Source organism: Stigmatopora argus, chromosome 6 (genome assembly GCF_051989625.1).
Source record: "Stigmatopora argus isolate UIUO_Sarg chromosome 6, RoL_Sarg_1.0, whole genome shotgun sequence".
NCBI classification, from domain to species: Eukaryota; Metazoa; Chordata; class Actinopteri; order Syngnathiformes; family Syngnathidae; genus Stigmatopora; species Stigmatopora argus.
The window spans coordinates 16,277,170-16,304,560 of record NC_135392.1 but is presented as its reverse complement, the minus strand read 5'-3'; the positions used below and the strand labels follow the sequence as shown (position 1 = coordinate 16,304,560).

General features: G+C 39.3%; 2 protein-coding genes across 2 annotated transcripts; one reads left to right on the top strand and one right to left on the bottom strand.

Moving 5' to 3' along the window:
* Window positions 1-6,314: 6,314 nt before the first annotated feature.
* Window positions 6,315-11,407, top strand: synprb (synaptoporin b). Its single transcript, XM_077603377.1, has 5 exons — window positions 6,315-6,454; window positions 6,917-7,041; window positions 9,920-10,118; window positions 10,193-10,384; window positions 10,766-11,407. The coding sequence occupies exons 1-5, from the start codon at window positions 6,431-6,433 to the stop codon at window positions 11,099-11,101; spliced, it is 876 nt and encodes a 291-aa protein (XP_077459503.1). The 5' UTR covers window positions 6,315-6,430; the 3' UTR covers window positions 11,102-11,407.
* Window positions 11,408-18,417: 7,010 nt separating this feature from the next.
* On the bottom strand, window positions 18,418-20,758 carry LOC144075470 (green-sensitive opsin-like). The gene is made up of 5 exons (XM_077602505.1): window positions 20,262-20,758; window positions 20,028-20,196; window positions 19,424-19,589; window positions 19,103-19,342; window positions 18,418-19,004 (listed from the first exon to the last, which is right to left on the bottom strand). The coding sequence occupies exons 1-5, from the start codon at window positions 20,650-20,652 to the stop codon at window positions 18,906-18,908; spliced, it is 1,065 nt and encodes a 354-aa protein (XP_077458631.1). The 5' UTR covers window positions 20,653-20,758; the 3' UTR covers window positions 18,418-18,905.
* Between the last annotated feature and the right edge of the window lie 6,633 nt (window positions 20,759-27,391).

Below are 27,391 nucleotides of genomic sequence, written 5' to 3'. Positions count from 1 at the left end.
TGCATAGTTTGGACGTCCCACGGGGAGATCTAGCATTCTCCAAGCCTTTTAAACATGAACAATTAAGTAATTTTCTCGGTCCCGCAACTATACGTCAGAGACTGTATACGCATTAAATGTTTATGTTCTTTACGGTAGGACAACGCACATTTTTTCCTGAGACGGGAATTTCAAAGCCTCCACAGGTCATAATTGAATTGGATTGGATAACTTTATTAATCCCGTATTCGGGAAATTTCATTGTGACAGTAGCAAGAGGGTGATTAGACAGAACAACAAAGCAAAAGCACAAAGTACAAAGCAAATCAAAGTAAATGGGATCATTAAGAATCACCAAATCCAATCATTAAGACAGAAAAGCAGCAAAAACACAAAACGAGCAAGAGTGGACGGAGCTACTGCCGCCTGCTGCCACTTGAACAGCGCCATCTTGGTTGTGGTAGCTAAAACGGATACAGACTCAAAAAGACGTTGTAAAGTTGGACAAAAACTGGAACCACACACAGGAAGTCTTCCACAAGATGGGGAACTTCTGCAGACTGTGACCGAGGTAGAGAATATGCAGAGTCACTCTTCCAAGCTTATCCGCACAGTTCCTCAGTAGTCTGGAGCTGAAGACTATCACTTATCAGGTCTTTTGCCGAGAAAACGCACCTAATGGAGAAGCACTACCAATTTCGTCATACGCAGTTTGGGTGTGATGACAATTAGGCTTTCTGTTGTTGATGATGACGACAGGGCCTATGTCCGATTATTACAACAACAGCAGCAGAGCAGAACTCCTCGACTCCGCTTCCGGCCTGGTAAGCGCCGACAGCTCTTCCATCTTATCCCATGATGGAATGGTTGGTCAGAAGCGTCGCTTCTTCTCCCGACACTTTTTTCCAGCTCCAAATTTCCAGCGGGATTGAGGTGTTGCTCCTTCTGCTGCGTATTGTAACAGCTAGTCCCATGTGAATGACAGCATAGGCATGGTAGTAAAGACACTCCCTCTATCCTGTATTGTATTTTCATGATTTTTTCTGAAATCAACTTTATTCTTAATTTTTATAATGGGCCCCATGAAAATGAAGTTCTTTTGAATTTATAACTTTAAGTTAAATTGTCTGCATGTCTTCGTATATTTTATCAGTTGCCAATTGTTTTCCTGCTCTCTCTCACTTTTGCAAATAAAATTGGTATATTGATCATTTTTAAATGGTTTAATTGGTAGTATTAGTTACCTTGGAACAGATTGGGGCTTTTACATATAAAACGCATCTCTACTTATGAAAAATTTAATTCATGAAAAGACTTCTACAACCAATTATTTACCGTGGTACTGTACATTCCTATACAACCTGTTCCAATTCCCCCATCATTGACTGGTTCTGCAACTGAATACCTCAGACAACACTTGAAATTCTGCAGTTAGAGCGTATCTTATTTGTTTCAGTCATGGCGGTATGGTAAATATTGGGAATTCTGAAGATTATGTCCACCTATATTGATCAAATCAGGTCCAGATAGATCCTCATTCGGTTAACAAGATTCAGTACATGTGTCAGATAAATGCTAATGTAAGAAAAAAAATCACAGCGCCAGCAAAACTTAATGGAGATAATAAATTGGCTGGTACTTAAGATCTTCACTAATATTAATGGAATGAGACAATATCAAACACTGAACTTTCCTTCACCCTTATGCTATGACTCAATTATTAATCAACTTCACCGAGACATGCCTGGCTTTAGGATTCACTTGATTTCTTACATGACGGCCTGTTGTGATGGTGATATTATCTTGGAGCTATAAATGAACAACAATAGCGTATTGGATAAATTGTATGTGCTCTTGTTGCATAACATAACATACAATAAATCTCACAGATGCAAACTAATATTAAAATACTCACAAACACACTACATTGCTGTGTGCAAAGACATGAACAGAAAAATTAAAACAACAGTTTTACCTCTACTTACAAAATGAATTGGTTCCAGGAGTGGTTTTGTAACTTTTTTTGTAAGTAGAAATAGGGCTCAGTGGACAAGTAGTTAGGGCATCGGACTCATACTTCTGAGATTGAGGGTTCAATCCCAGTTGGGTAAACAGCAGTGGTAGACCGTCAGGGCCTGCAAGGCCTTCTCTGCTGGCCTAGAAAAATATCTGAATCACAGACTGATGTTAATTATGTTTTGTCCATGAATACCCTTTTAAATAATTCCAAATTGTCTGTTAACTTCCTTTCATTGCTTTTCCCCTGGTTGCGCTGCTTCCAGATGTGTGTTTTCATATTTAAGCATCTAACCAATCACATTTCAGCTATTATTTTTTGCCCAGGTCAGAAATTTGCCTTGAGGCCTTCACAATCAGTTCTGCAGGCTCTGCTGCATAAAACAAGCCTCGATAAACTGTTGCTTTAACCAATCAGATTTCAAGTTGGCGACACCAAGGCCTTGTCACAGGCGTCATCGCTTTCACCAACTATGATTGGCTAGTGAAAGAGTGGACTAGCCAGAGCTACCAAACTGTATCTGGAGCGAGCTGCACAAGCAAATATATTGTTGCGTTGATTTAATAGCGGTTTTGTCAACCTGCAATGGCTGAAGGAGAAGAAATAGATTTTTTTCCAGATTTACTGTCAAAGACATTTTCAAGACGGACTTTTCAAGAAAAAAAGCTGGACATCATTAAGAAAGGTCGAACAACTCCCAGGCAAGCAAGCCTGTCACAACCGGAAACGAACATTTTCAGCAAAAATGCCAGAAATACGACAGGACAGGCTCGACTTTCAGCATTAGCTATGATGGCGATAGAAAAGAAGGAGGAAAGAAAGGAAGATGGATTTTGAGTACAGATAAAAATGATTTTTGGTGAGTAAAATATGGCTATATTCCTAAATAATATTTCAATTGTATGAGGTTATTATTGATGTTTTTTAATGTGTCGCAGCTGTAGCTACAGTAAAGGTTTTATAGCCATAAAATAGTTTTTGAGGGTTGGATTGATTCCGGCATAGCTGAAGGCGTCAGTATGAAATTCACGGCCCGCCACTGGTAAACAGACTGTAATAGAAACAAAATACACATGATGACGAATATCTCTGCACATGTATTGGTGAGTTTTTATGTGTGTCTGTTTTTGCAGGTTACTGTGCGGTGTGGCTCTTTGACTGTCACAGTTTATAATTTTTGCTCTTTGTGTCTGACTTGTTCGCTACCCTTCACTATAATGTCAACAGCATTCTCTGATAAGTACTTCTACTACTTCCAGTAAACCTGTGATTAGCACGTTGGCCTCACAGTTCTGAGATCAAGGGTTCAATCCTAGGTGGGTTTTGACCTTCCTGTGTGGAGTTTGCATGTTCTCCTTGGGCCAGCCTGGAGTTTTTGTTCCCGATGCTTGAGTTTCTCTCACATTCCAAAGGTCAGAACCCACCGGGTATTGAACCCTTGATCTCAAAACAGTGAAGCGGACGTACTAACGACTTGTCATCATGCTGCCCTATATATGTATACACACACACAATGACAAATAGAGAGGCTGAAAGCTTCTCAAGAGGATCTCTTTGAAATATTAAAATGCGGCTTTTTTTATAGGGGATTGATGGAATAAGGTCACTGAAAGAGTTTCAGCTCCTTGCAACACCACACAATTCATTGGCCAACCTCACACGTGTGTACGCATGTGTGTGTTGTAGGCCTGGATTTCGCTAGGATGGGGCTGAAGTGTCTTCACCAGACGTAATTGGCTTGTTGGTGCAAGGAGGAGCCCATTTTCCAAACAAATCCTTTTATATAACACAGTCCTCCACATTTTACTCCCAAAATAGAAAAGGTAATCCTAATATTTTTTCATCCAAATCTCACTTTTTAAAGGAGGAATTTTAGTGCCTCTGCTGCCTTTTTCCGATATTTATTTTCAAATTTGACATCATTTGCCGCCTTTGACGGCAATTGAGACTTGCAAGCAAGCTGAACATTATCAGTCACCCTTATGTGATATAAATTCATGTTCTCCTTTTAGATTGAAACACAAAGACATAAAGCTTTAAACTACAGAGGATGGCACATGCCTGTAGGGAATTAATCTGACTAGATATGTGGGAGCCTGTCAAAAAAAACCACACAAACCCCCACCAGATTCAGGCTTGTCTCTTACCTCCCACAGTTTTCAGGCTGGAGCAGAAATGTGATGCCAGAAAACGATTCATTAATAATTCAAGGTTAGGATAAAATCTTGCCACTTAACCATGGTGGAAGGCCCCTTTTCTTGATACAGCAATGCTGTATTTGCCGCTAAAAAATATGATGACTGAATCAATACGGCTTATTTGCGCACAAATTAGGTTTGACGTGCACAAAACTGCAATGTGACATAGACGAAACGCCACAACGCGGATAAACAGATAAAACGCTAAACAAAATTTATTTTGCGTGAAAATTTGACTCCAGACGGCCAGAGGCGGGGGACACCTAGAATTGGTGGCCAGCCAATCGCAGGGCACAAGCAGAAGGAGAAGCATTCACACATACACCCATACCAAGGGGCAATTTAGAATGTCAAATCAGCCTAACATGCATGTCTTGGGAATGTGGTAGGAAACCAGAGTACCTGGAGAAAACACAAATCTACACAGGTGGACCAACCTGGATTTGAACCTAGGACCCCAGAGCTGTGAGGCCAAAGTGCTAACCACTCAAGCCACTGGGCCAATAAACCCCAAACCACACCCCACCCCACCCCACCCCACCCCACCCCAGTGATACCTCACATATTTACCCCAAATTATATTAAGATTAGTCAAGTCATTTTTTTTAAAGCGCTATCATCCGTGACACCAAATGACTGCTCTAGTAAGTGGGCAGGAGATGTAATTTTTCAGTTGTATACAGTATCTGAAAGGAATTGACAAATATTTATTTTAAATGCAAAACTTCAACAAATGAAAGTTTGCTGTTAATGAACAATTGAAATCTGATAAAACAAGACAAGTATTATTGTTATAGACATACTACAGTAATCCAAAATGGAGGGAAGAATGAGGTTCCATGGATTGGCTGTCAAGCTTACTACAAGTCGACCACCAGAGGACAGTGTTGCTCAATTTCAGTATTGAAATCATTATACGTAACTGCCCAGGAGGAATCATTTTAAAAATGATCATAATAATTTGAGGGAAATGTCTCTCACCTCTAATACCTCTGAATCATATGATCAGATCATCAAGAAGAGACTATTCAGAAAATTCATTCATTTGGGTGTGCGGAGAGCGTGGTTGGGGGCGGCCCGGCGGCTGAGTCGTTAGCGCGTCAGCCTCAAAGTGGGGATCCTGGGTTCAAATCTAGGTCGATCCACCTGTGTAGAGTTTGCATGTTCTACACGGGCCCACGTGGGTTTACTGTGGGTACTACTGTTTCCTTCCATATTACAAAGACATGCATGGTTGGCTGATTGGACACTCTAGGTTGGCCCTAAGTATGAGTATGAGCGTGAATGGTTGTTTGTCTCCTTGTGCCCTGCGATTGGCTGGCAACCAATTCAGGTTGTCCCCCGTCTCTGGCCTGAAGTCAGCTGGGATAGGCTCCAGTACCCCCTGCGACCCTAGTTAGGATAAAGTGGTTCAGAAAATGAGATGGGATGACATAGCTTCAAGTCATGTGTGCAGCCACCCCATGTTGCAGTGGTTCTTTCGCCAGTGTGGGCAGTGTTGGTTCAATTCCCGCTCAGTAGCAGTGTAATTGTGAGTGTGAATGGTTGTCTGTGTGGGTTTTCTCCCGGTACTCCGGTTTCCTCCAACATTCCAAAAACATGCTCCTAGGTATGGGTGTGAGTGTGCATGGTTGTCCGTCTCCTTGTGCCCTGCGATCGGCTTGCCACTGATTCAGGGCGTCCCCCGCCTCTGGCCCGGAGTCAGCTGGGATAGGCTCCAGCACCCCCCGCAACCCAACTCCTTTATAAAGTGGTTTAGAAAATGAATGAATGAATGTTTTCACGTAAGAGCTTGCCCTGCTCCTCCTCTTCTGCACTCTCATGGGGCTTCTGCTGTCTAAGACATTAACTTTAGGGGGCATTTTCTTGATGTAATCTAGGGTTTTTGATATTTCATCCTGGAATGTGCAATTGATGCTCATTAGTTCTCAGCCTTCCCTTTTCTGCTTTTTTATAGTTGCAGGGCCATAGATGGATGGATGGACGGATGAACGGACGGACAGACGCATGGTTTGATATATGGATGGATGGTTGGATTGCTTTTGTATGGAATGCTTTATATTTCAGCAAATACACAGGCAAAATGTATTTCTGACTCCTCCTTTGGGAGGTTAGTGTTCCTCATGTACGCCCTCCCCTCGACTGGAAACTCTCTTCTTGTTTTCCACATCTCTGCCTGATGACAAACACTGAAGACATCGAGACGACTTTGGCCACACATCTCTGGGATTTTTAAATGTGTATGGTTATATTTGCCCCGGTAAGTATCTTCCACTTTGCTTTGAATATTAATACATTAGTTCATTTTAACTTTTCTAGTAGTTTATTAGGTTTGATGCAGAAATTGAATTTTTTATACAAGACATTATTTATAATGTGCACGCCCCATGAAAGTTCCAAGTGTAGCGTAAATATTTTCTTTGCTTTGAATATTCACCACGTGAGCAATATTGTGATCCTACAGCAGTAGAAACGTTTGATATAAAATGAATCAACCCACACTGCTGCGACCACCCTCTAGTGCACAGTGAGAAGCACTTCCCACCTTTCAATTATTCAGCTTTCCCTTTCAAACCATTTAGATATTTTAATCAGTCCTGTGATTTATTGATGGGAATATATTATGCAATAAGGCATGCACACTCACTAAGAATTGTTTCATTGACATCATGACTGTCAACGGTTTTCTCCTCATATGACTCCTTGTAATTTTTCTCCCCAGATTTTTGCCATTTGTGCATTTGCAACATGCGGAGGCTACTATGGGCAAGTCCGGGTTAAAGTGGACTGTGGAGACAACAGACAGAGTAACAGAAGCATCAACATCAATTTTGGCTATCCATTCAGGTGAAACACTCCTATGCCTGATAAACTGTTGAAAATTTGACTTTTTTTTTAGAGCTTAGTGCTTTTAAGATGTCAATATTTTTACATTGGTCGTCCTTCTCTTGACTGACTCTTCAAAAAGGTTTCCTAGCGATTTATAAATACAGTCATACCTCTACTTACAAATGCCTCTAGGTACGAAATTTTCAGGTTACGATTATTTTTATATGCACATGAGTGACTTGAGATATGAAAAAGATCCAAGTCACGAAATCCCCCAAGAGTAAATGCATTTCCTTAACCGTTATTTTATTTTGAAATTATTGAATATTATATTCATTGATTCTCACTTTAGAACATTGCTACACTCTACTGGGCTCTCATTTCATCAGTCTCATTCTATCTCATATAATGACAATAAAAGCATTCAATTCAATCGGCTGTCTCACAACAACCACTATCCATGTTTCAAGATTATCTCTTGCATAACTTTCCACCTTGGCTAAATGCTCCCCTTATTAATGATTGCAATTCCCCTTATTAAGCAAATAAAAAACATACAACGCGGCACATAATTTCACACACACAGGGCACACATTTATAAAAAATTGGGACCCTTTGACCAATTTTAAAGAGTTTAAATGGTAGTTTTGCGAGGACCGTGGAACGAATAAGAGAATTTACATATAAAGTACACCTACTTACAAAATGTTCATGTTACGAAAAAAGTTTTGGATCCAATTAATTTCGTAAGTAGAGTTACGTCTGTATTAGAATAACTTGAAAAAATATTGTGGTTGTTTTATTTGTGCCGCCTGAAGGTGTAGAGCAGTGGTTCTTAACCTGGGTTCTATCGAACCCTAGGTGTTCAGTGAGTCTGTCTCAGGGGTTCGGTGGAGCCTCTGCCACGGAGGTCAAGACACATCGACTCATTATGTCTATTCACGATAGCATGCCCCGCTTGACCATCACTGGCTTCAGATGATCACGTGACATTGCTTGGCCAATCAGTGCTGCGAGGAATTTATATATCTTGAATTTGCAAAAAAGACATTTTAATTTACATTAAAGTAGGGTTCGGTGAATGCACATATGAAACTGGTGGAGATCGGTGAAGGCGCATATAAACGTGGTGGGGTTTGGTAGCACCAACAAGGTTAAGAACCACTGGTTTAGAGGTTCACTCGCCTGACTTCGGTGCGGGTAGGCACGGGCTCGATTGGTGGTGGCGGTATGATTGTGAGCGCAAATGGCCGTCTGTCTTTCTGTGTGCCATACGACTGACTGGCAACCAGTTTAGGGTGTAGTCTGTCTTTCACCCAACAGTTGGGATTGGCAATCTTTATGAGGATGCACGCTATGGAAAATGAGGGAAAGAGTTCTGTTATTATAATCATAAGTTGAAGCATTCCATCAGTGTAGATAGCCAATAGTGGATCAGGTCCGTTTAAAACAAAAAAAAGTTTAGCCATATGAATGACACTGTCCATTGTTTGAAACGTTCCTGTCCTGGATTCAATTAGATACTTTTTTTTGGACTGGTGGAAAAGAAAGAGATGCTCTCTGTATACTGCCACTAAATGAAGCAGTCTTAGCAATGTGCCCAAGGCATTGTGGGTACAAGCCATGAGACAAAATCAATACTGGAAACATTTTGGTGCGTCAAAAGGGACCACTTAAGGTTAGAATCTTGACCAATCTGGCTTTGAGTGCATTTCGGTCAAATGATGCAGTAAAACGTCTGAGACAAAGGGCCCTTTAAATTGGCTCGCTTCCTGTCTCCATATTACAAATGAGGTAAACTCATTTAGTCTAAAGTGGAATGCATCATGTTAAAGATGAGCACAAAACTATTCTAAGACTTCCCTTATGAACATATCTGGAAAGATATTTCCTGCAACTAATATGATATCAGAAGAAACAATCCACCAATAAAAAACTGTGTTACAAAGAAATTTAATAACTACATAATGAGCGACTTAGATCAATTCAAAGCATTGATCCATTCTGCAGCTGGCGACTTCATTTGTGTGAGGAAATTGGCAATGTACCAAGAGGTTGGTGTTTTTTTGCTTTACAGTGACAGTGAACGTCTAACTGTCAGTTACATTGAGCCAACTTGGCTCAATTCGATGCTTGGCTCAGCCAACTGTCTAAGAAATGGTCCGGTTCGGAGAAAACCAACACCATGATTTTTTGTGAATTAAAAAACAGTCACAAATTCCCTCACTTTATATTTTTAAAATAAAGATGAATACTTGAATGACAACCCCTCAAAACCAAATATCCATTTTCAAGAATACTGATCCTCATTTAAATGGTGTGTTTGTTCGTAGCACAGTGCACTCTTGACTGGTCGTTTGCCATCCATTAACTAGGGATGCAAAGCAACATTTTGTTATTTACTTGAAGAATAAAACAATATTTGCCGACAATAAAAAGTCTGCAACGTTTAGATTAAGATTCAATTTAAGGGGTGTTAATTTAATACAGTGATTCTTATTCTATTTTGTCCCAACCAATAAAAAAATTACACAGCAATCTAGATGTTTTTGAAAATTTGAAACAATTCTGACATTTTAATGAAAACAATTCTTTTTGACAAAATGAAGACAATATCGATGTTTTGATCAATTTTGATTCGATTTTGTTTGACAAGTCACTATATATCAGTATATACTCTGGATCAAATGTGACAATCCTACCACTCATTTAGCGAAAATGCAGTCATTAATGATCATGAACACCTTAAAAATTCTTACATTAACTTAATGAGAATATTTTCTGAATGTAAAAGAGCAACTGTGGCCTGAACATTTTCTTAGGAACAGGTGTGCTGACTTTGATGATCTTCTCTTCAAAATTAATAAGTTGAGTACCGACCCATTTTCTCACCCAGGTTACAACAAGTGCATTTCAAGGCTCCAGTATGTGAAACCAAGAGAGAGGAAATCCTATTTCTGGATGGCGACTTTTCCTCCGCTGCTCAGTTTTTTGTCACCCTTGGTGTGATCACGTTCCTCTACTCCCTACTGGCAACTGTGGTCTACGTCTTCTACCAGAACAAATATTTGAAGAACAACAGAGGCCCACTTGTGGTCAGTGACTTATTTAGCCAGAAAAATTGTTACAATTAACTGAAGTAAATATTTTCTCTTTTTTTGGTGCTCAGGACTTTGTGGTGACAGTGACCTTCTCCCTAATATGGTTCCTTAGCAGCTGTTGTTGGGCTAAAGCACTTTCTGATATCAAGACTGCTACAAAGCCCACCAAGGTACTGCTGCTTATCCCTGCCTGCTTGGGTCCAGAGAACAAATGCACAGCTACCCAGGATCCTCACTGGGCTCGGCTCAACGCATCTGTGGTGAGCAGAAACACTTCACTTAAACTTGTTGGTTTTACCAATGACTATGTCCCTTGTTCACGTCTGCATGCTGTTGTCAGTTACGTCTGATTTTCTTCTATATATTGGCCGTGTCTGCATTTGGGCAGACACTTGTAATCACTGTACAAGAAATGCACCCAGGCAGTCAAATGGAGAGCTCTTCAAAGTCACACAGCAACATTTACAGATTTTTTAAAATTTGGTCCTCACATAAGTTACTCCACATTATTGGGCGCCCCATCCATTTTGGGGGAAAAATTTATACTTTTGAGTGCACCCTATAGTCGTGAAAATAGTACGGTACTCTACATGAATCATTTACCTGACTGACATACATTCTATTCTATTTTCTCCTTTCAGGTTTTTGGTTTTGCCAATGTCATCCTTTGGGCAGGAAACATTTGGTTTGTTTTTAAGGAAACAGGATGGTACAGGATGGGGCATAGGTATCCGACCAGGAGCTCCTCTGGAAAACGAGAAATGCGTCAGCGGCTTTACAGCGAAAGCAGCTTTGACCTTCAAGAGGAAAACTTTGGTCCACAGCTCTCCAGGCAGATGAGTGTCAACCAGACAAGGAAGGATTTGGGAATTCAGTTGTGCCGGGAAGGGAGCTTTAACAACTCACAAATGAGCTATAGCCTCCCACAAACATATCTTGGACAGCCAGTTATTTATGGCACTAAAGGGATGTCTTAGTGATCCATCTTGATGAGGATTAAAGTTGATAGATACTATATGGAATATATAATGTGTGTACTCCAGTGGGGGGAAAATACATAAAAACTGTGAGTGCCATCTTAACTAACAAGATGATTTAGATTTTGAGGAAATGGTTTGAAGAATTTTAATGTACTTGTTTTCTGATTCAGTTTGCACCGTACAAAGCTTGTTGATGAAGGTAATGGTCCATTATAGTATGTCTGTAAATTGTCAAATGCAAATTTGGTTGTGAATGCGTAGCAAACCTATTCATTATTTGTCAATAAAAAGTGTTTAAGTACATGCAATATTGTCCTCACTGGAAAACACACAAGCAACCCCGGAAATCTGCACATTTGGAAGACAATATTTTCTTGAGTGGGCGGCCTCGTGGTGTAGAGGTTCACTCGCCTGACTTTGGTGCGGGGGGGCTTGGGCTCGACTCCCACTGGTGTTGGTATGATTGAGAGTGCGGATGGTCGTTTGTCTCTCTGTGTGCCCTACGACTGACTGGCGACCAGTCTAGGGTGTAGTCTGCCTTTCGCCCGAATGGCTGCCCGATGATTGAGTGGTTAGAGCATCAGCCTCTCAGTTCTGGGGTCCTATGTCGAATCCCAGGTAAGTCCTCCGGTGTCGTCCTAAATTCCCCTTAGGTATAACTGTGAGAATAAATGGTTGTACATCTCCTTGTGCGCAGATTGGCTGCCCACTAATTCAGGGTTTCCTGTGCTTCATGCATGAAGTCGGCTGGGATAGGCTCCGGCACCCCCGCAACCCTTGTGAGGATAAGCCATTTAGAAAATGAATGAATAAAAACAAAGCATCTTATCTTGACTGAAAACCAGTATCTAATGTATCCACAATTTCCATTTTTCAGATTTTTAAACACTTATTCATGATTACTCTGCGTGACAGGTTGGTTCTTCTCTTCATTTACTCTATAACAACAGTGGATGCGGTGAGTCGGTCTCAGGTGTTCGGTGGAGCCTCTGGCACGGAGGTCAACACACATCGACTCACCATGTCTATTCACGATAACCTGCCCTGCTTGACCATCACTGGCTGCAGATGATCTCTTGACATTGCTTGGCCAATTAGTGCTGCGAGGAATTTATATATCTTGAATTTGAAAAAAATCCTATATTATTTTACACTAAAGTAGGGTTCTATATATGCACATATGGAACTGATGGGGTTCGGTGAATGCGCATATGAAACTGGTGGGGCTCGGTAGCTCCAACAAGGTTAAGAACCACTGCTCTATAAAGTATGCAAAATTCTCTGGAAAGCCGTTGCGACAATTGGCCTCGCATTTTTACAGCCAAGATAAATCAGGAGTGTAAAAACACAAGCTTTCAATTTGCAGGCTCCAAAGTGGAATGATCATTTTGTATATTATGACAAGATACAATACCACATGTATAAGAGTGGTGAAGCATTGAACAATACTAAGGCTTAGGAAACCCACTATAGTGGTTTGAATTGTGGGACCAACCAAATGGCTGGATATCACAGCCATAGCCGTTCTACTTTCCCAGCATGCTCAGCCCTCGTTCTCCATGGGCAATACTCGATGTTTTCTTAGCCACACTACTTTGTCGTGGCATTGTTAGGAATCGTGGAGACAAGGCATCCTAATGCAGACACGGAGGAGTGGGAAGTGACCGTTCTTTATTGTAATCGTTGTAATTCCCTGTCTTATTTTCGCCGTTTTGCAGATTAAATATTCACCTTTGATAGCCCATTGAATGAATAATGACCAGTAGGGAAAGTACTGAGTGTTTAGTGGCTCTCTAAGAGGAGCATCGTCAACGCAATACACAAACATACTATTGGTCCTTTTATTTATGTCCAATTGTGTCGTATGTTTATAATTCAACAACTTTATATATCTTAATTTGAAGTGAAGTTAATAAAATAAAGACAACAGCAGGGTTGTACTTACCACTCTTGTAAAAATAAACAGCAACTCGACTGTTCTTCATAGAGATACTATATGCAGTTACATTAGCGTGGCTTTCAATTGACATAATGTTGATATTTCGATGTTTTGGATTGGATTGGATAACTTTATTCATCCTGTATTCGGGAAATTTCGTTGTCACAGTAGCAAGAGGGTGAGGATGCAGAAATGGGAAAGGCATTTTAGACATAAATAGATAGGTAATAAGTAAGTTAATAAATAAATACATGAATAAATATATAAATAAATACATGAATAAATATATAAATAAATAAGCGTGTTGCTGAAATACATATATATACATACATACATATACACATACATGTACATACACATATATGTACACATACATACACATACATATATATAAGCACATATATACATACATACACATAGATGTACATAGATGCATACGGTAGGTCTTAAAACTCAGCCATTTGATTTGTTAAAGAGCCTGACAGCTGATGGGAGGAAGGATCTGCGGAAGCGCTCCTTCCTGCAATGAGGGTGCAGCAGTCTATTGCTGAAAGAGCTCCGGAGGGACAGTGCAGTGTCACGTGGAGTAGTAATTCTAATTTTCTGTCCGCTCAAATAGAAAATAGGTTGTCATTACGATTTTCCTGCTAGAAATACTGAAAAACAATTTCTATCTTTTAGTCTATAAACTGCACTGACAACCTGAGCTGAGGAGTATGTTGTCAACGAAGTATATATTGGCTTAGGTTGTAAAACTACTGTATAGTATGAATGCAACATTATATTCACGGGAATTGTGGTGTTGAACAAATGGAGATCAAAATTGAGCGGCCTAAAGAGATCTACTATCCTAGCGAGTTCTACTTTCTGATTTATGCTATCTCTGTCATAATTCGGAACATATATAAAATATATGTAGTCCTCTTTTTGTGGGGGCTACACATTATCCTAAATTTTGAATAAACATGAGGTTGAGCAGCTTTAGCAGCTGCTGTAAGTATTGAGAGTTCTTTAAAGGATGTGTTTAGGTTGATGATGGACAATTATTGTTTTTTTTCTTCTCGTATACATAATGTAGTTGCATCCCAGGGTGATTTTAAAAAACACAAATGTCAGTGGAGATTCAAAGCCCATAGTCACCAGGCAGAAAAGAAAAGAGAGAATACTAAATAAATCAAGCTTCTTGTGTGAGAACATTAAAGTGCATAGCATGCCGCGTACTAGGATTATCTCCATTGCAACAGCCAGCGGGATAATCCCTCCTGGTGGCTTTTCATCCTTTCTCTTTCCTTTCTTTGACAATTAACCGAATATTTAGTCATACCCAAAACTCTCATTAATGACTTGGTTTTTTTTGGGGCTTGGACAATGTCAAAACAAACAAGCAATTTTATTTCAATTAAATTGTGCGCTCAAAGCCATATGCCCATCATCCAAGTAAATTTACAAACACTTGCTCTTTGAGCAGTCCTGCTTTGAGCTGCTTAATACAGTAAAGTATACATTAGTTGCATTATTGTGTTGTTAATCACACCGTAAAAGGTAGTATATATTGAATAATTGACTGTCTAATTTTCAAGAGAAAGTGCAGAATTTGCTGCAATGTTGGAATGTAAAATTAGCATTTAGTTGGCTGCAAGTACAATGCTTTTGTTCCAAATTTCAAACACACAATTTTTTATTCATTTATCTATTTTGCATTTCATTTACTGTATGGTCAGTAAATATTTATTTCAAAATAATTTCCAAAATCAGTTGTACCAAACCTTTAAATGCCAGAAAATGAAATAATTGACAGGATATTAAAATTCTTTAAACGCTGAGCTTTATTGTTTTTTCTTCAATGCCATTGTTTTGGAAACTAGCACACATGGTAACCATCTAAGACCAATATGTTTTACTGCAGTTTAAACCAACCCATTTCTTTGGCCACACATCATTTTTGGGTAAAATGTGTTTATCTGACAAAAGAATAGTCTGCTTACCGGCTGCTCCACTTCCTTCTATGTGCTCAATCCCCACAGATCACCGCTTGATTCGATATAGAAAAAAAATCTAGGTTTATTTTGGTATGGTCTATGCTTGAGCAAATTCCTACACAACACATATTAGCAATTATTCCAATAAAACAATTCAATCTCTTCGTGAAAAAAAAAATCCAACAGCTGGCTGCCACTGTAATGACATAAACATGTGTGACATTCCTCGGTAGCGACTGTTTTTTTTATTTTAATCAACAATAAAATGAGAATAAAACTGTGTTTTGCCCTTTTTAGGTTTATTTTACAAAGAAAACGAAAAGGCTATTGAATTTAATAATAAAAAAAACACCCATGCTATAACTCATGGAAAAGAAATGTATTCCCAGAGAGAATGAGAACCACCATTACTGCAGTTTACATCAAATGGAGCCCGAGGCATCCCATTAGCACAGCTGATTAGTGAAGTCCACCCAACGCTGTTCTTCATGTAGAACAGCCTGGAATTAAATGCACTTTGTTATTAAGGCATCAGTTTACTGCGGTCCGATATCTGTTCCAGGCAATTACAGAGGGTGAGAAGTGAAGCTCCTTTCTGTGGGTGTTGCCACGCACACAATTGCTAATGGCACGCAGGTGTCCGGGGCCAGATCTCGACACTGGTAAATTACAGTGCATGTGCTCCAGGCTTGACAATTAGCATTGCGTGTGAAAAGGAAATAAAGGGTTACATCATTTGAAAGATGTCACATTATGTTTTGTATAGTATTTGTATAGTAGAATTCTAGTTAAGCAAGTCTGGTACATTTCTTGGGTTTTATTGTGTATTTCAAGCAGTGCTGAATTTCATTTCCAAAACAAATATGCATGCAAACGTCTCATCTCATCATATTTTCTGAACTGCTTTATCCTCACTAGGGTCGCGGGGGTGCTGGAGCCTATCCCAGCTGACTTCGGACCAGAGCCGGGGGACACCCTAAATTGGTGGCCAGCCAATCGCAGGGCACAAGGAGACAAACAACCATTCACGCTCACACTCATACATAGGGGCAATTTAGAGCGTCCATTCAGCCTACCATGCATGTCTTTGGAATGTGGGAGGAAACCAGAGTACCCGGAGAATACCCACGCAGGCCCGGCGAGAACATACAAACTCCACACAGGTGGACTGACCTGGATTTTGCATGCAAACGTGCCAATTATATTTCTCACTCTATAGCAGCGGTCCACAACCACCGTTCCGTGATAAATATTACCGTTTTCAATCTCGCCCTCCTACTTGAAATAAGAAAAGTTGTTATAATAATAATGCATAATTGCTATTATGCTTGGGACTTGGTTTTTCTTTGTTTTGCCGTCGTGGACGTTATACCGAACCCACCCCCAACAATTTTGTCTTAAGTTGTCACCCTCCCCATTTGCCCGTGCGCAAGAAAATATAAAGAGCTTTACTGGTCCGCGGTGAGAAAAGAGTTGGGGTCTGCTGCTCTATAACCATAATATTATTTACACTTAGAGTAAAGTAGGACTTGTGAATCAGCATTTAACTACTGGTATGGAGCCATTGAATCGTTTAAAAAGAACAAGAACAACAGTAAAAAACACTTTGCTGGGGTTCTTCAATTTTGAAACTTATGACCTTATTGTGTGTTTTTGAATGTATGTGCAATGTTTTCTCTTGGCTTTCTTTTAGCAGTGAGGGTAGGAATACATTTCCCAAAATAATGTTTTAATTATTTTACATTTATTTAAAATAGAAAATACAGTAATAAGGATTTTATGGGAAAAAAAAACAATACACATTTAATTTTAATTAATTCAATAATTTTCTGAATCGCTTATCCTCACAAGGGTCGTGGGGGGAGCTGGAGCCTATCCTAACTAACAAAAAAATTGAAGGGTTTTAGGCGCGCCTTATAGTGTGGAAAATACAGTACATCTCATTCAGGATTCAGTACTATACATGGAAGTGGACTTTTAAAGGCGGACTAACAGGTTGCTGAGGGTAAAAATTCTAGCTAATACACAGGTGTTCAAAAACTTATTTGCAGGTGTATCACAAAAATGTATTGTTAAAAACTCATACATTGTGATTGTGAATCTACTGGATTTTTCTTTTTTGATTATCTCTCTCACAGTGGACATTAGCCTATGATGCAAATTCCCGACTCATCCATGATTTCTAATTGGGGGAACTTACTGTCTTATACTGTCTAATACTTATTGAACTCACTGTATGTACATTTGGATATATATATATATATATATATATATATATATATATATATATATATATATATATACACACACACACATACTGTGTTTGAGATGTATGTAAAAGGTATGTTGTATTTGGATAGGATGCTGCTTAAAAAAATGATTTCCAAACCTAACTGATACAGAATATGTTTTTCTGCAGAACTTCTAAATTGCCCCTAGGGAGCACTATATGGTTGTAATCAACAGTATGCTGCATTACTTTTCTTCACTACTGAATGTCACAACCCAACCCTCCAGCCTTCCACTATGTGGAAGTATTATGCCCCTATAATTTGCTCTTGTACCAGAGGTGCAGCTGGCAAAAAAAGCAAGCCAGGCAGTTGCTTGAGGCTCTTGTAGATAAAAGGGCCCCTGAGGGCTGCCAAAATGTACCCAGTATAAGCAACAATAATTGGCCATTTGAAACAACGACCGCAATCTCTCCTGGTGGGGCTCCGTCCCACCTGCCATAGTCCCCTGTATTTGATCCCGCGTAATTTGTTAAAATATACATGCAATACAATGTTCTTTCAATACAAATGTTTTATTTATATAGTCTGCCAACTCCTTGATTTGACCATATATATTGATTACTGTATTTTCTGGACTATAAGACACACCAGAATATAAGGTGCAACTTCAATAGATGGGCTTTCTGTCTTCCTTGTTGTCTTCGTATATCTTGAAATCCCCCGCACCTGAAAATGAGCACATGCCATTGTGGATAGGAGTTCAAAACACAACGCCAACATGAGGCAAAATATGCTTCAATTCCAGGATGACCCAAAAATGTTTTATTTTTATATTTTTTTAAAGTAAAATTCTTAATTTTTATATAATTATTGAAATAATGGCTTCTTTATGTCATTATTGTCCTTGCCTTGATAATACCATAATCGGGTGTTACTTCATGGATATTTCAAGAGTAAATAATTGACATTTCATGGAACCAGTACACACAGGGTTCCTTCCAGCTGACCATGAAATTGTATTCACATTAAATTAGGATAATTTTGGTGTTAATTTGTTATCTAAATTTAAATTTGCACTTCATATATGCCCTTAATGAAATGCCACATTACATCTAATAAGAAGGAGCATCATGTAACAATCATAATCACAGGCGGAAACAAATCTTTTCATGCATGCATTTATTTACTCAGTCCTATGTTTTCTTTTTCTTTCTTTTTCTTTTTTTTGTTAAATACATAAAAACATTCAGACTGGTTACCCAGTGAAACATTACATAATTACAAGAAAACAGCCCCACAAGTGATTTCACTTAGGCCAAGTGTTATCATGTTGCAGTAGTTTTGAACCAGTGTGTCATGCGTTTTTTTTCTTCTTTTTTTTTGGAGCGTCATCAAACACTGAACAGGGAGATACAGTCCATTCACACTGATGCAAACACAGATTGATAACACGATGCATCACCTCTGGTAGAGTAGCTCTTGGTTTTATATACATATTGACAGATGAGCTATTCATTTGTCTCTTAAATCCAAAGTCCATTCATTTTCCATAATTTCATTTGGCAAAAGTCCAAGATGTTATGGGATTGTTTAAAAAAATCTGGATGCAATCAATCAGGAAAACGTCCATAGTTTTTGAGATGTCATCATATCTAAGACACAGAAGACACTTCTGTCTTGCTTGTAGAAACTGAGGTCTCATCCTCTACCATGCCCCCCATTCCGATAGTGGTCAGCATGCAGTTACGGAACTGGTAAAATAAAAATGACCAGAGAGAATAGTTTTTAGAATAAAGTCACAGTATTGACAACAGACAACAAAGACATTAAGATAAGGTGGTGTACCAACCTGTTTGTTCATCAGCACATAAATGACTGGGTTATAGAGGGCAGAGCTCTTTGCAAAGAAGGCAGGAATAGCAGCAGTCAGGGGAGAAAAATAAGCGCCTTTGTTCAAGAAAATCCACCCAGCGAAAGTAGCATAAGGCACCCAAGCCATGAGGAAACCAAACACCATCAGCACACACATACGCGTGACTTCCTTCTCAGCTTTTTGAGTGGATGCCGAGTCCTGCTGCTGGGCTGCAGCCTGTACAGAAAATCACAAATGCTGTTAAAGTTTGAAATTCAACATTTTTGGGTGGGTGATTAAATGTGTTCTGCTACTCACAGCTTTGACCGTAAGCACTAGGCTGCCATAAGTAAAGAAAATGAGGAAGACAGGAACGAAGAAGTGGACAACAAACATGTAAATGACGTAGGATTCATTGTTAAAGCCTGGAGCCAGGGTGTAGTAGTCGGGTCCGCAAGAGCACTGCATACCTTCAGGGAGGTATCTGTTGAAAATTGTGCATATATTGTGTAAGGCCATTGTATTTGGAAATATTCAACTTCCTCTTTAACAAGCATTTAGCAAGTGAAAAAAGGCAAATTCTTCCTTGAACTTAATATTCTTATTTCCCTCCCACAGCCCAAAAAAAACTGTATGGAATTCTCTCTTAGTCATTTTCTTGCATTGAAACAGAAATCTCTGGAATCAATCAATCAATGGATCTATCGCACTCAAATGCCCTGAAACGTGACCATTGCCCGCCACCCTTCGCCAGTCGATTGGATTAGATGTTCATCGCTATCAATGGCAGTGAATGAGTTAAAATCTAACTGGGTGCATTTTGCCTCTAGATCTTAATCTGCCAGGAGGGATCCATGTTTAACCAAGTCTTTCAACAGGATAAAGATGTTGAAATGTATTGACGGAATATCAAGAGGCCTACCTGGACCAACCAGCCAGGGGAGGTGCAGCACACGCAAAAGCCATGACCCAGGTGAAGCCAACTCCAGCTCCGGCATGAGACCCGGTGAACTTGAAGCTTCCCATAGGTTTGCAGACAACAATGTATCTCTCCACAGCCAAGACCACCAAAGACCAAAGAGAAACTTCACCTGCAAGACAAATTAGTTATTTGAAATGATGTTTTCCAACCTTATTAGTCCTAAGGTGATCTTACCTCCTAGTGTGGCCATGAAGCCCTCAACTGCACAGGCTGTTGCTCCCAGAATGAAGTAGCCATTAACAGCAGAGGTGATTGTGATGGTGAAGCCAAAGGAACACATGATGAGACCAGCCACAGCCAAGTTAACCAGGATGTAATTGAGAGGTTGTCGGAGCTTCTTGTTCTGAGCCGTGACCATCAATGTCAGTCCGTTGATGGGGAATCCAGTGCAAATAAGGAAGAACATGTAAATAGCCAGAAGTTTGAACCATATAGGATCCACCAAATAATACTGCTGGTATTCAAAAGGACTTCTAACAATCCCTGTCCTGTTTGACATGGGGATGTAGAAGTTTTTTCCCTCTGTGCCATTAGGCTCGAATTGTCCTTCCCAACCCATCGTCATCAAGTTGGAATGTGGAAGTTTTGGTCCGTCCAAACCTGGAGAGGGTGTGAACTCAATTGGTGCTCACTCCGGTGGCCTCTGTTGGCGCCTGTCGCCCTGGGTGTTGTTTTATACCACCTCATGGTGATCCTCAAATTGGCAAAATAAGATTAAAGGTGGATTTCAGGGACAGTGAACAGCTCAAGTCTGACTGATAATTGACTTTGCCAAAGGATGTAGGCCCTGCAGGTCACATCCTTAACACTTTAACACGCATCGAACACATCATTCATTACATTTTACAATCACATATCAAAGTAGAGATAAAAGCTTTATCTAACAATTTTTACATTACCCTGCAAAAGAAAGACATTTTCTCATAGTTTCCACTGAAATTTAACCATTAATGTTCCAATCAATGGGTTCTATTAAGTACGTATTTAAATACAACTGAACATAGCAAAGGTATTCGACAACATGTCCATTATTATGTTGTCGGCCTTTTATGAAATTAATAATCATGTGACCATAATATAATCACTCGTCAATATGATGGGATGCTAGTGTGCATATCTACCACCATCATTTATTGTTGATTAAAATGAATTTTTAAAAAAAATCCAAAAAGGTTGGTCTCGAGATTTAAAACTTTGTTTATTTATTCTTTTTTTTAATCACTTGTTAATTGAGTCATGGGTCCAACTGTTCAGAAGTAATGTAATTCAAGCGACCCTTTCTTTGAAAGGAGAAAAACTCTAATTGTGAGTAAATGACAGAGGTGTTTGCTCTGCTTTTTCAAAACTTGCTTCAAAACCTACTATTCAACCTTTATTCCTTGTCCTTTTTCTGTTTTTTTTTGTTGCGTCCTACTTATTTTCAGATTTTTTTTCACTGTTTGAATTTTTTTTTTTTTTTCTAAATTAGGTCAAGTACAAGGGGGAGGGGGCGGCGGCTGAGTGGTTAGCGCAGGTGTGTCAGACTCGGGTTGGTTCGCGGGCCGCGTTAACGTCAACTCGATTTCATGTGGGCCGGACCATTTTAGATATAATATTTAGATTTTTTTTATAAATGGATTAAAAGAACTGGATTATAAGACCTGAATATTCAGTTTTTATAGATCTAATACGATGTTTATTTTAGCTTTTTTATATATTTTTAGATTTTACAAAATAATATTTGAACAAAAAACACAGAAAAATTGATTAAAAAATTACAATTATTGATTTAAAAGGGGGTAAATCAGGAAATTTAATATAGATCTACACTATTCATTTTAATTTGATCCTAAAACAGAAAGTCGGCACTCATGATTTACTTTCCCGGCCCACACAAAATGATGCCGCGGGCCAGATTTGGCCCCCGGGCTGCCACTTTGACACATGTGGGTTAGCGCATCGGCCTCAGAGTGGGAGATCTGGATTCAAATCCACGTCGGTCCACCTGTGTGGATTTTGCATGTTCTTCCAGGGCCTGCGTGGGTCTTCTCTGGGTACTCCGGTTTCCTCCCACATTCCAAAGACATGCATGTTAGGTTGATTGGACACTCTAAATTGCCCCTAGGTGTGAGGGTGAATGGTTGTTTGTCTCCTTGTGCCCTGCGATTGGCTGGCCACCAATTCAGGGTGTACCCCGCCTCTGGCCTGAAGTCAGTTGGGATAGGCTCCAGCACCCCCCGCGACCCTAGTGAGGATAAAGCGGTTCAGAAAATGAGATGAGAGATTAGGTTGCGTACAACATAGAGCTCTTGATTGACTGGCTGCAACTTGTGCCCCTTGCAACTAAATGATGATAATCACAAGTTGCTTTTTTAAAAGCATACAGCGCAAAAACCACAAAAAAATGCTCAATTCTTCAAGTCTGATGAATATATTTATTATTATTCAACTATTATTCTTTATTTTTCTTTTTTACAGCTTGTCTGTTTTTTTATCCACTAGAGTATGAATCAGGACTGAGAGTTGGCACTACTGGCAAGTGGCTGATATCTTTGATTACCACTTGGAGGATTCATCCCCTCATATAAGTCGCTTACAGACTAAATCCAGGAAGTCGTCGATTTACGACCACATTCAGGTCTGGCAGACCGGTCGTAAAGCCATATGGGTGTATGTCGATCCATGTTGTAGATTCTGTATAATAAAGTTTTACATACTTTTACATGCTGTATTATCTTAGTGCTTCATATTCTTTTTAGGAACCGTGGTATAGAGTTATTATTATTAGTATTGTTATTATTATTATTATTGTTATTATTATTGTTGTTATTATTATTATTATCAGTGTTATTATTATTGTTGTTGTTATTATTATTATTGTTATTATTATTATCATTATTCTTTTTAGGTGTAAAGCTTTGGAACAGTAAAATTTACATTTCTTTTGGTCACCATCTTGAGGTAGGGGTTGAACGAATAAGTATAGAGCATTTACATATGTACTGTACTATATTTGTTACGCCGCTCTGAGCAGTTGGAAGACAGTTAGAAAGTGAAGCTGTGCATTTCCACCAGCGCAAACAACTGCTTTACAAAACAGTCGCTCTACGCTGTTGTGAATCATGCTCCACGACATTTACGGTCGTAAAGTTGAACAGACGTAACTCGCATCGGTCCTAAGTCGATGACTACCAGTTTGCAGAGGGAAAACGTGTCCTCTGTAACAGAGGCGGTCGTGGCTAATTTTGCACACTGGGCAGACCAAGCCCCATCTTTATACAAGTTTACCTGAGAGTTTATATTTGCACTTTGTCTTACTGCACAAAATGTTCTGCGATTTACAGTGAATTTCCAGAGTACGGGATGAATAAAGTTTAATCTAATAAATTAATGCTCTTGTAATGGGACACAAGGCCTGCGTAATCAATCATGTGACATCATGAAAGCAAAATAAACATCATCCACCTGTTTGTTCTCTACTCCCAAACATTTTTAAGCTATGACACACTTTTTACATTGCAATCTCAAGGCAAAAAAAACTCTGTTACTTATATTCACAATATAATGTCATTCCCATCAAAGATTTATCCACAGAAAAAAAAAGTATTTCGATATTAAATTTTTCATACCGACATTATGTAACCAAAAGTTGAAGTCCGTAGAACTCCTGGTTCACGTGCTGTAAAAATTAGGTACCAATTGTATTCTTGAGTTTTTTACAACTTTTTCTTCCAAGATTACTTCAATCTCTTAATATTACGCAAAAAACTTTTTGGTGTTCATACAGACTTTACATCGCCAAAAGTTGATGCCCCATGAAACCAAACAAAATGACTTTAATCTTGAAATAATGTAGCGCCGGCCAGAGGACATCAGGTTGAAGCGGTGGTAGCAGGGATGTGTATTGTCCTTTTTGATACTCTTTGCCCTTCCTATAGGCTACAATTGACGGTGATAGACCTCCATTTCGATTTTGTCACTAATTTATTGCTAGCAAACGTCTACTCCATTTGAAGTGGGGGAAGTGGGATGTGATCTCCATTCAAATGTATTGGACGTCTAGTGACATCAGTGTCAGTCAAAAAGGTAACAAATCAATATGAAGCTTTGGAGGTACATTTAAAGAAAAGAGACACGGGTTGATGAATCCCAGTTTAAGGTGTAGTCCGCCTTTTGTCTGATGGGTAATTAATGTCGCCCAGTTTGAACAGGCCCAGATCCGATCTGGACACTTGCGAAAAATTGTGAGAAAAGTCAGACCTAAAAATCGGATTGCGGAGATGAATCCGATATTTCTGCACTCAGAACGCAGCCTTATTATATGTTGGGTACAATGCTTGTTAAAACTTTTGGGTGGGGCAAATTAAGATCGCTACAGTTGAGGTGTATGTCATTGGGGACGGGTGATAAAATGTAGGAAGGCTTCTCCAGGACTTTGTCCAAGCCAATTGCTGCATCCCAAGCAAAAAGCAGAGTCAATGTTGCGCCTGTAAGAAATGCTGGTTTTCCCTTGAATAACTTCTGTGTGGCCAACTAAGGATGAAAACTAACCAAACCAATTGATCCATTCAAGGATGGGCCAATTTAAAACCGACGGGTTGTGAGCAGAGTCTGACCACAGTCGACACTGCCAACACAAAATCTAAATTAGTTTAACTGTGCTTGATACCTGGGATGGAAAATAAAGTTAAATTGAATGAACACCAAGCCTTGAGGTGGTTAGTTTTTCCCCACCCTATATGTACTTGATCGGGAGTGCCGTAGATTAGTGGGTTTAAGTATACTTATCCTATTTAATAATAGAAGATTTATATAAAGCGGGTCACGCTGAAATTAAAGCCAACAATTTATAGCTTCAAAAAGTAATGAATAACAATTTAACAGTCACATTTGTCTTTAAACACAACAAAATGTGTTTATATTCTGGTTGAAGCATGGGCAGGGAAATAACTTACATCTCTGGATGACTATTTAAACAATTTGCAATATATCACAAAAGAGTTTCTGTAATTCATTCATTTATTTTCTGAACTGCTTTATCCTCACTAGGGTCACGGGGGGTACTGGAGCCTATACCAGCTGAATTCGGGCCAGAGGCGAGGGGTTACACCCTGAATCAGTGGGGAGCCGATCGTTTGGCACGAGGCGACAGACAACCATTCCCTCTCACACTCATACCTAGGGGCAATTTAGAGTGTCCAATTAGTCTGCCATGCATGTTTTTGGAATGTGGGAGGAAATCGAAGTATCCTGACAAAACCCACACAGGCCCGGGAGAACAATGCAAACTCCACACAGGTGGACCGACCGGGATTTGAACCCCGGATTCCAGAGATGTGAAGCTGACGTGCTGACCACTCATACCGCCGGGCCGCCCATTTCTGCAATTCTTTTATTATATGTTTTTATGTGATAACATAAAAAATGACACTTATAAAGTCGTCACAGTTTATTTTCAAAGCTCCACTGTGACTATTTTACATTGTATCAAAATGGCATTTTGTCAGAGTTGTCCCATGAAAAGGTATAAATAAAAAATGCAGAAATGAGAGGGTTGTACTAACTTTTGTGAGATACTGTTAATCACTTTACTGATTAAAAAGGCCGGGTTTGATTTTTACATTGACAATTATATGCAACAAATGATCCTTAGAAATGTAAAGTATTCAAATTCACATTTGAAGGTGAAATGAGAGGCCATTTCCCAGCTTGCACAATAAAATGTGAATATACCCGCTACTTAAAAGGACAAACTAGCCATTGTCATATCACTTTTTTTCTTTTTGATAATCTTTACTATTTTATTTTCCACATTACAAAATTAAACCAGATTGTATAATAATAATCATACAATTCATATTTAAAGTGATGTTTGAACTTTGAACAGTTGCATTTGAAACTAGATGTTCTTTGAGATTTAGATGTCATGTTAAATAATTTTTTGATTCAGTAACTATTTTTTTGCACAACATTGTAAAAGTACAAAAAGGTGATGCTGAAAATTAAACATCACTTTTTAGTTAAAAACATTTTCAAAGATAAGAGTGTGAAATGATTTCGAGAGTAAGCCGGTTTACAAATGGCAACACAAAAGGGGGCAAACGGTTTAACATTTAAAACCTTTAAAGCCACCGTAGCCTTTACACTGAATCTTTGCTAATCTCCTTGACGATGTGTGGTAAGTGATGGATTTATATACTCTTCCTTCCAAATCTTATCACTTTTGTAGTTGCCACAATTTATCCCATTGTATCACTTTAAACCTGTAACTTAAATATTCTGTCCTTAGTCTTTGTATCGAATGGGGACCACATGTATCTGGATATATATGGATTGAATTGTTTTACGTCTTCGGCGACGTCGAGCATGGAACGTGGCGGTTGGACCCAAATGCAGGGAAGCAATCACGAGGACAAGGACGTGGAGTGGTCTAACAAAAGTTAAATTACTGAGGCAGGGTTCTTCAGAAAATAATAAGGACTTAGGCATCAGACAACAAAATCAAACCTGACATGAAAGACATGGGGGAACAAGGAACCAAAGCAGACGAATCGACCAAGACTAACAAACACACAGGGTTTAAATGGACAGACAAGGGCTGATTATCAATAACGAGCAGCTAGTCACAAGAGGAACGGGCAGCCCCCAGGGGCACAAGAGGTGAAAACCAAAGACACACACACACACCTTAAACCAAAATTCTAACAAGACATGACAGAATTGGCCGTATGCCAATAATCTGATACCCTCCACTTTGAGAGAGATAATCTAAACAAAAAAATCCATAAATCATAAGGTATGATATTTCAACTTTTTTTGTGATACATGTTCAAATAAGTATTTGAACACCATCGAAAACTAATGTTAATAGTATTTGTGGCTTTTCTTTGCAATTAGAGAGGTCAAACATTTCCTGCAGTTTTTTCACCAGGTTTGAATACACTGCAGGAGGGATTTGGGCCCACTCCTCCACACAGATCTTTTCTAGATTAGTCAGTTTTAGAGCTGTCCCACATATTTAGCAGCACTGCATGATGATTTACATTCTTTCAGAATTTGGATAACCCTTCACCTCATGTTCCCCCTTATTCAGTCATTCAGCCGTAGGGCAGTCAGTCGCCAGTCGGTCGCAAGGAATTCATAAAGACAGACAACCATTCGTACTCACAATCACACTGCCATCAAGTGGGAAACGATCCCACACAGCACACCCCAAAGTCAGGCGAGAGAACCACTGCATTACTGGCCATTAAAGTAATAAAATATTTAAAATAGAACAGTGGTTGTTAACCTTGCTAAAGGTACTGAACCCCAGAAATTTCATG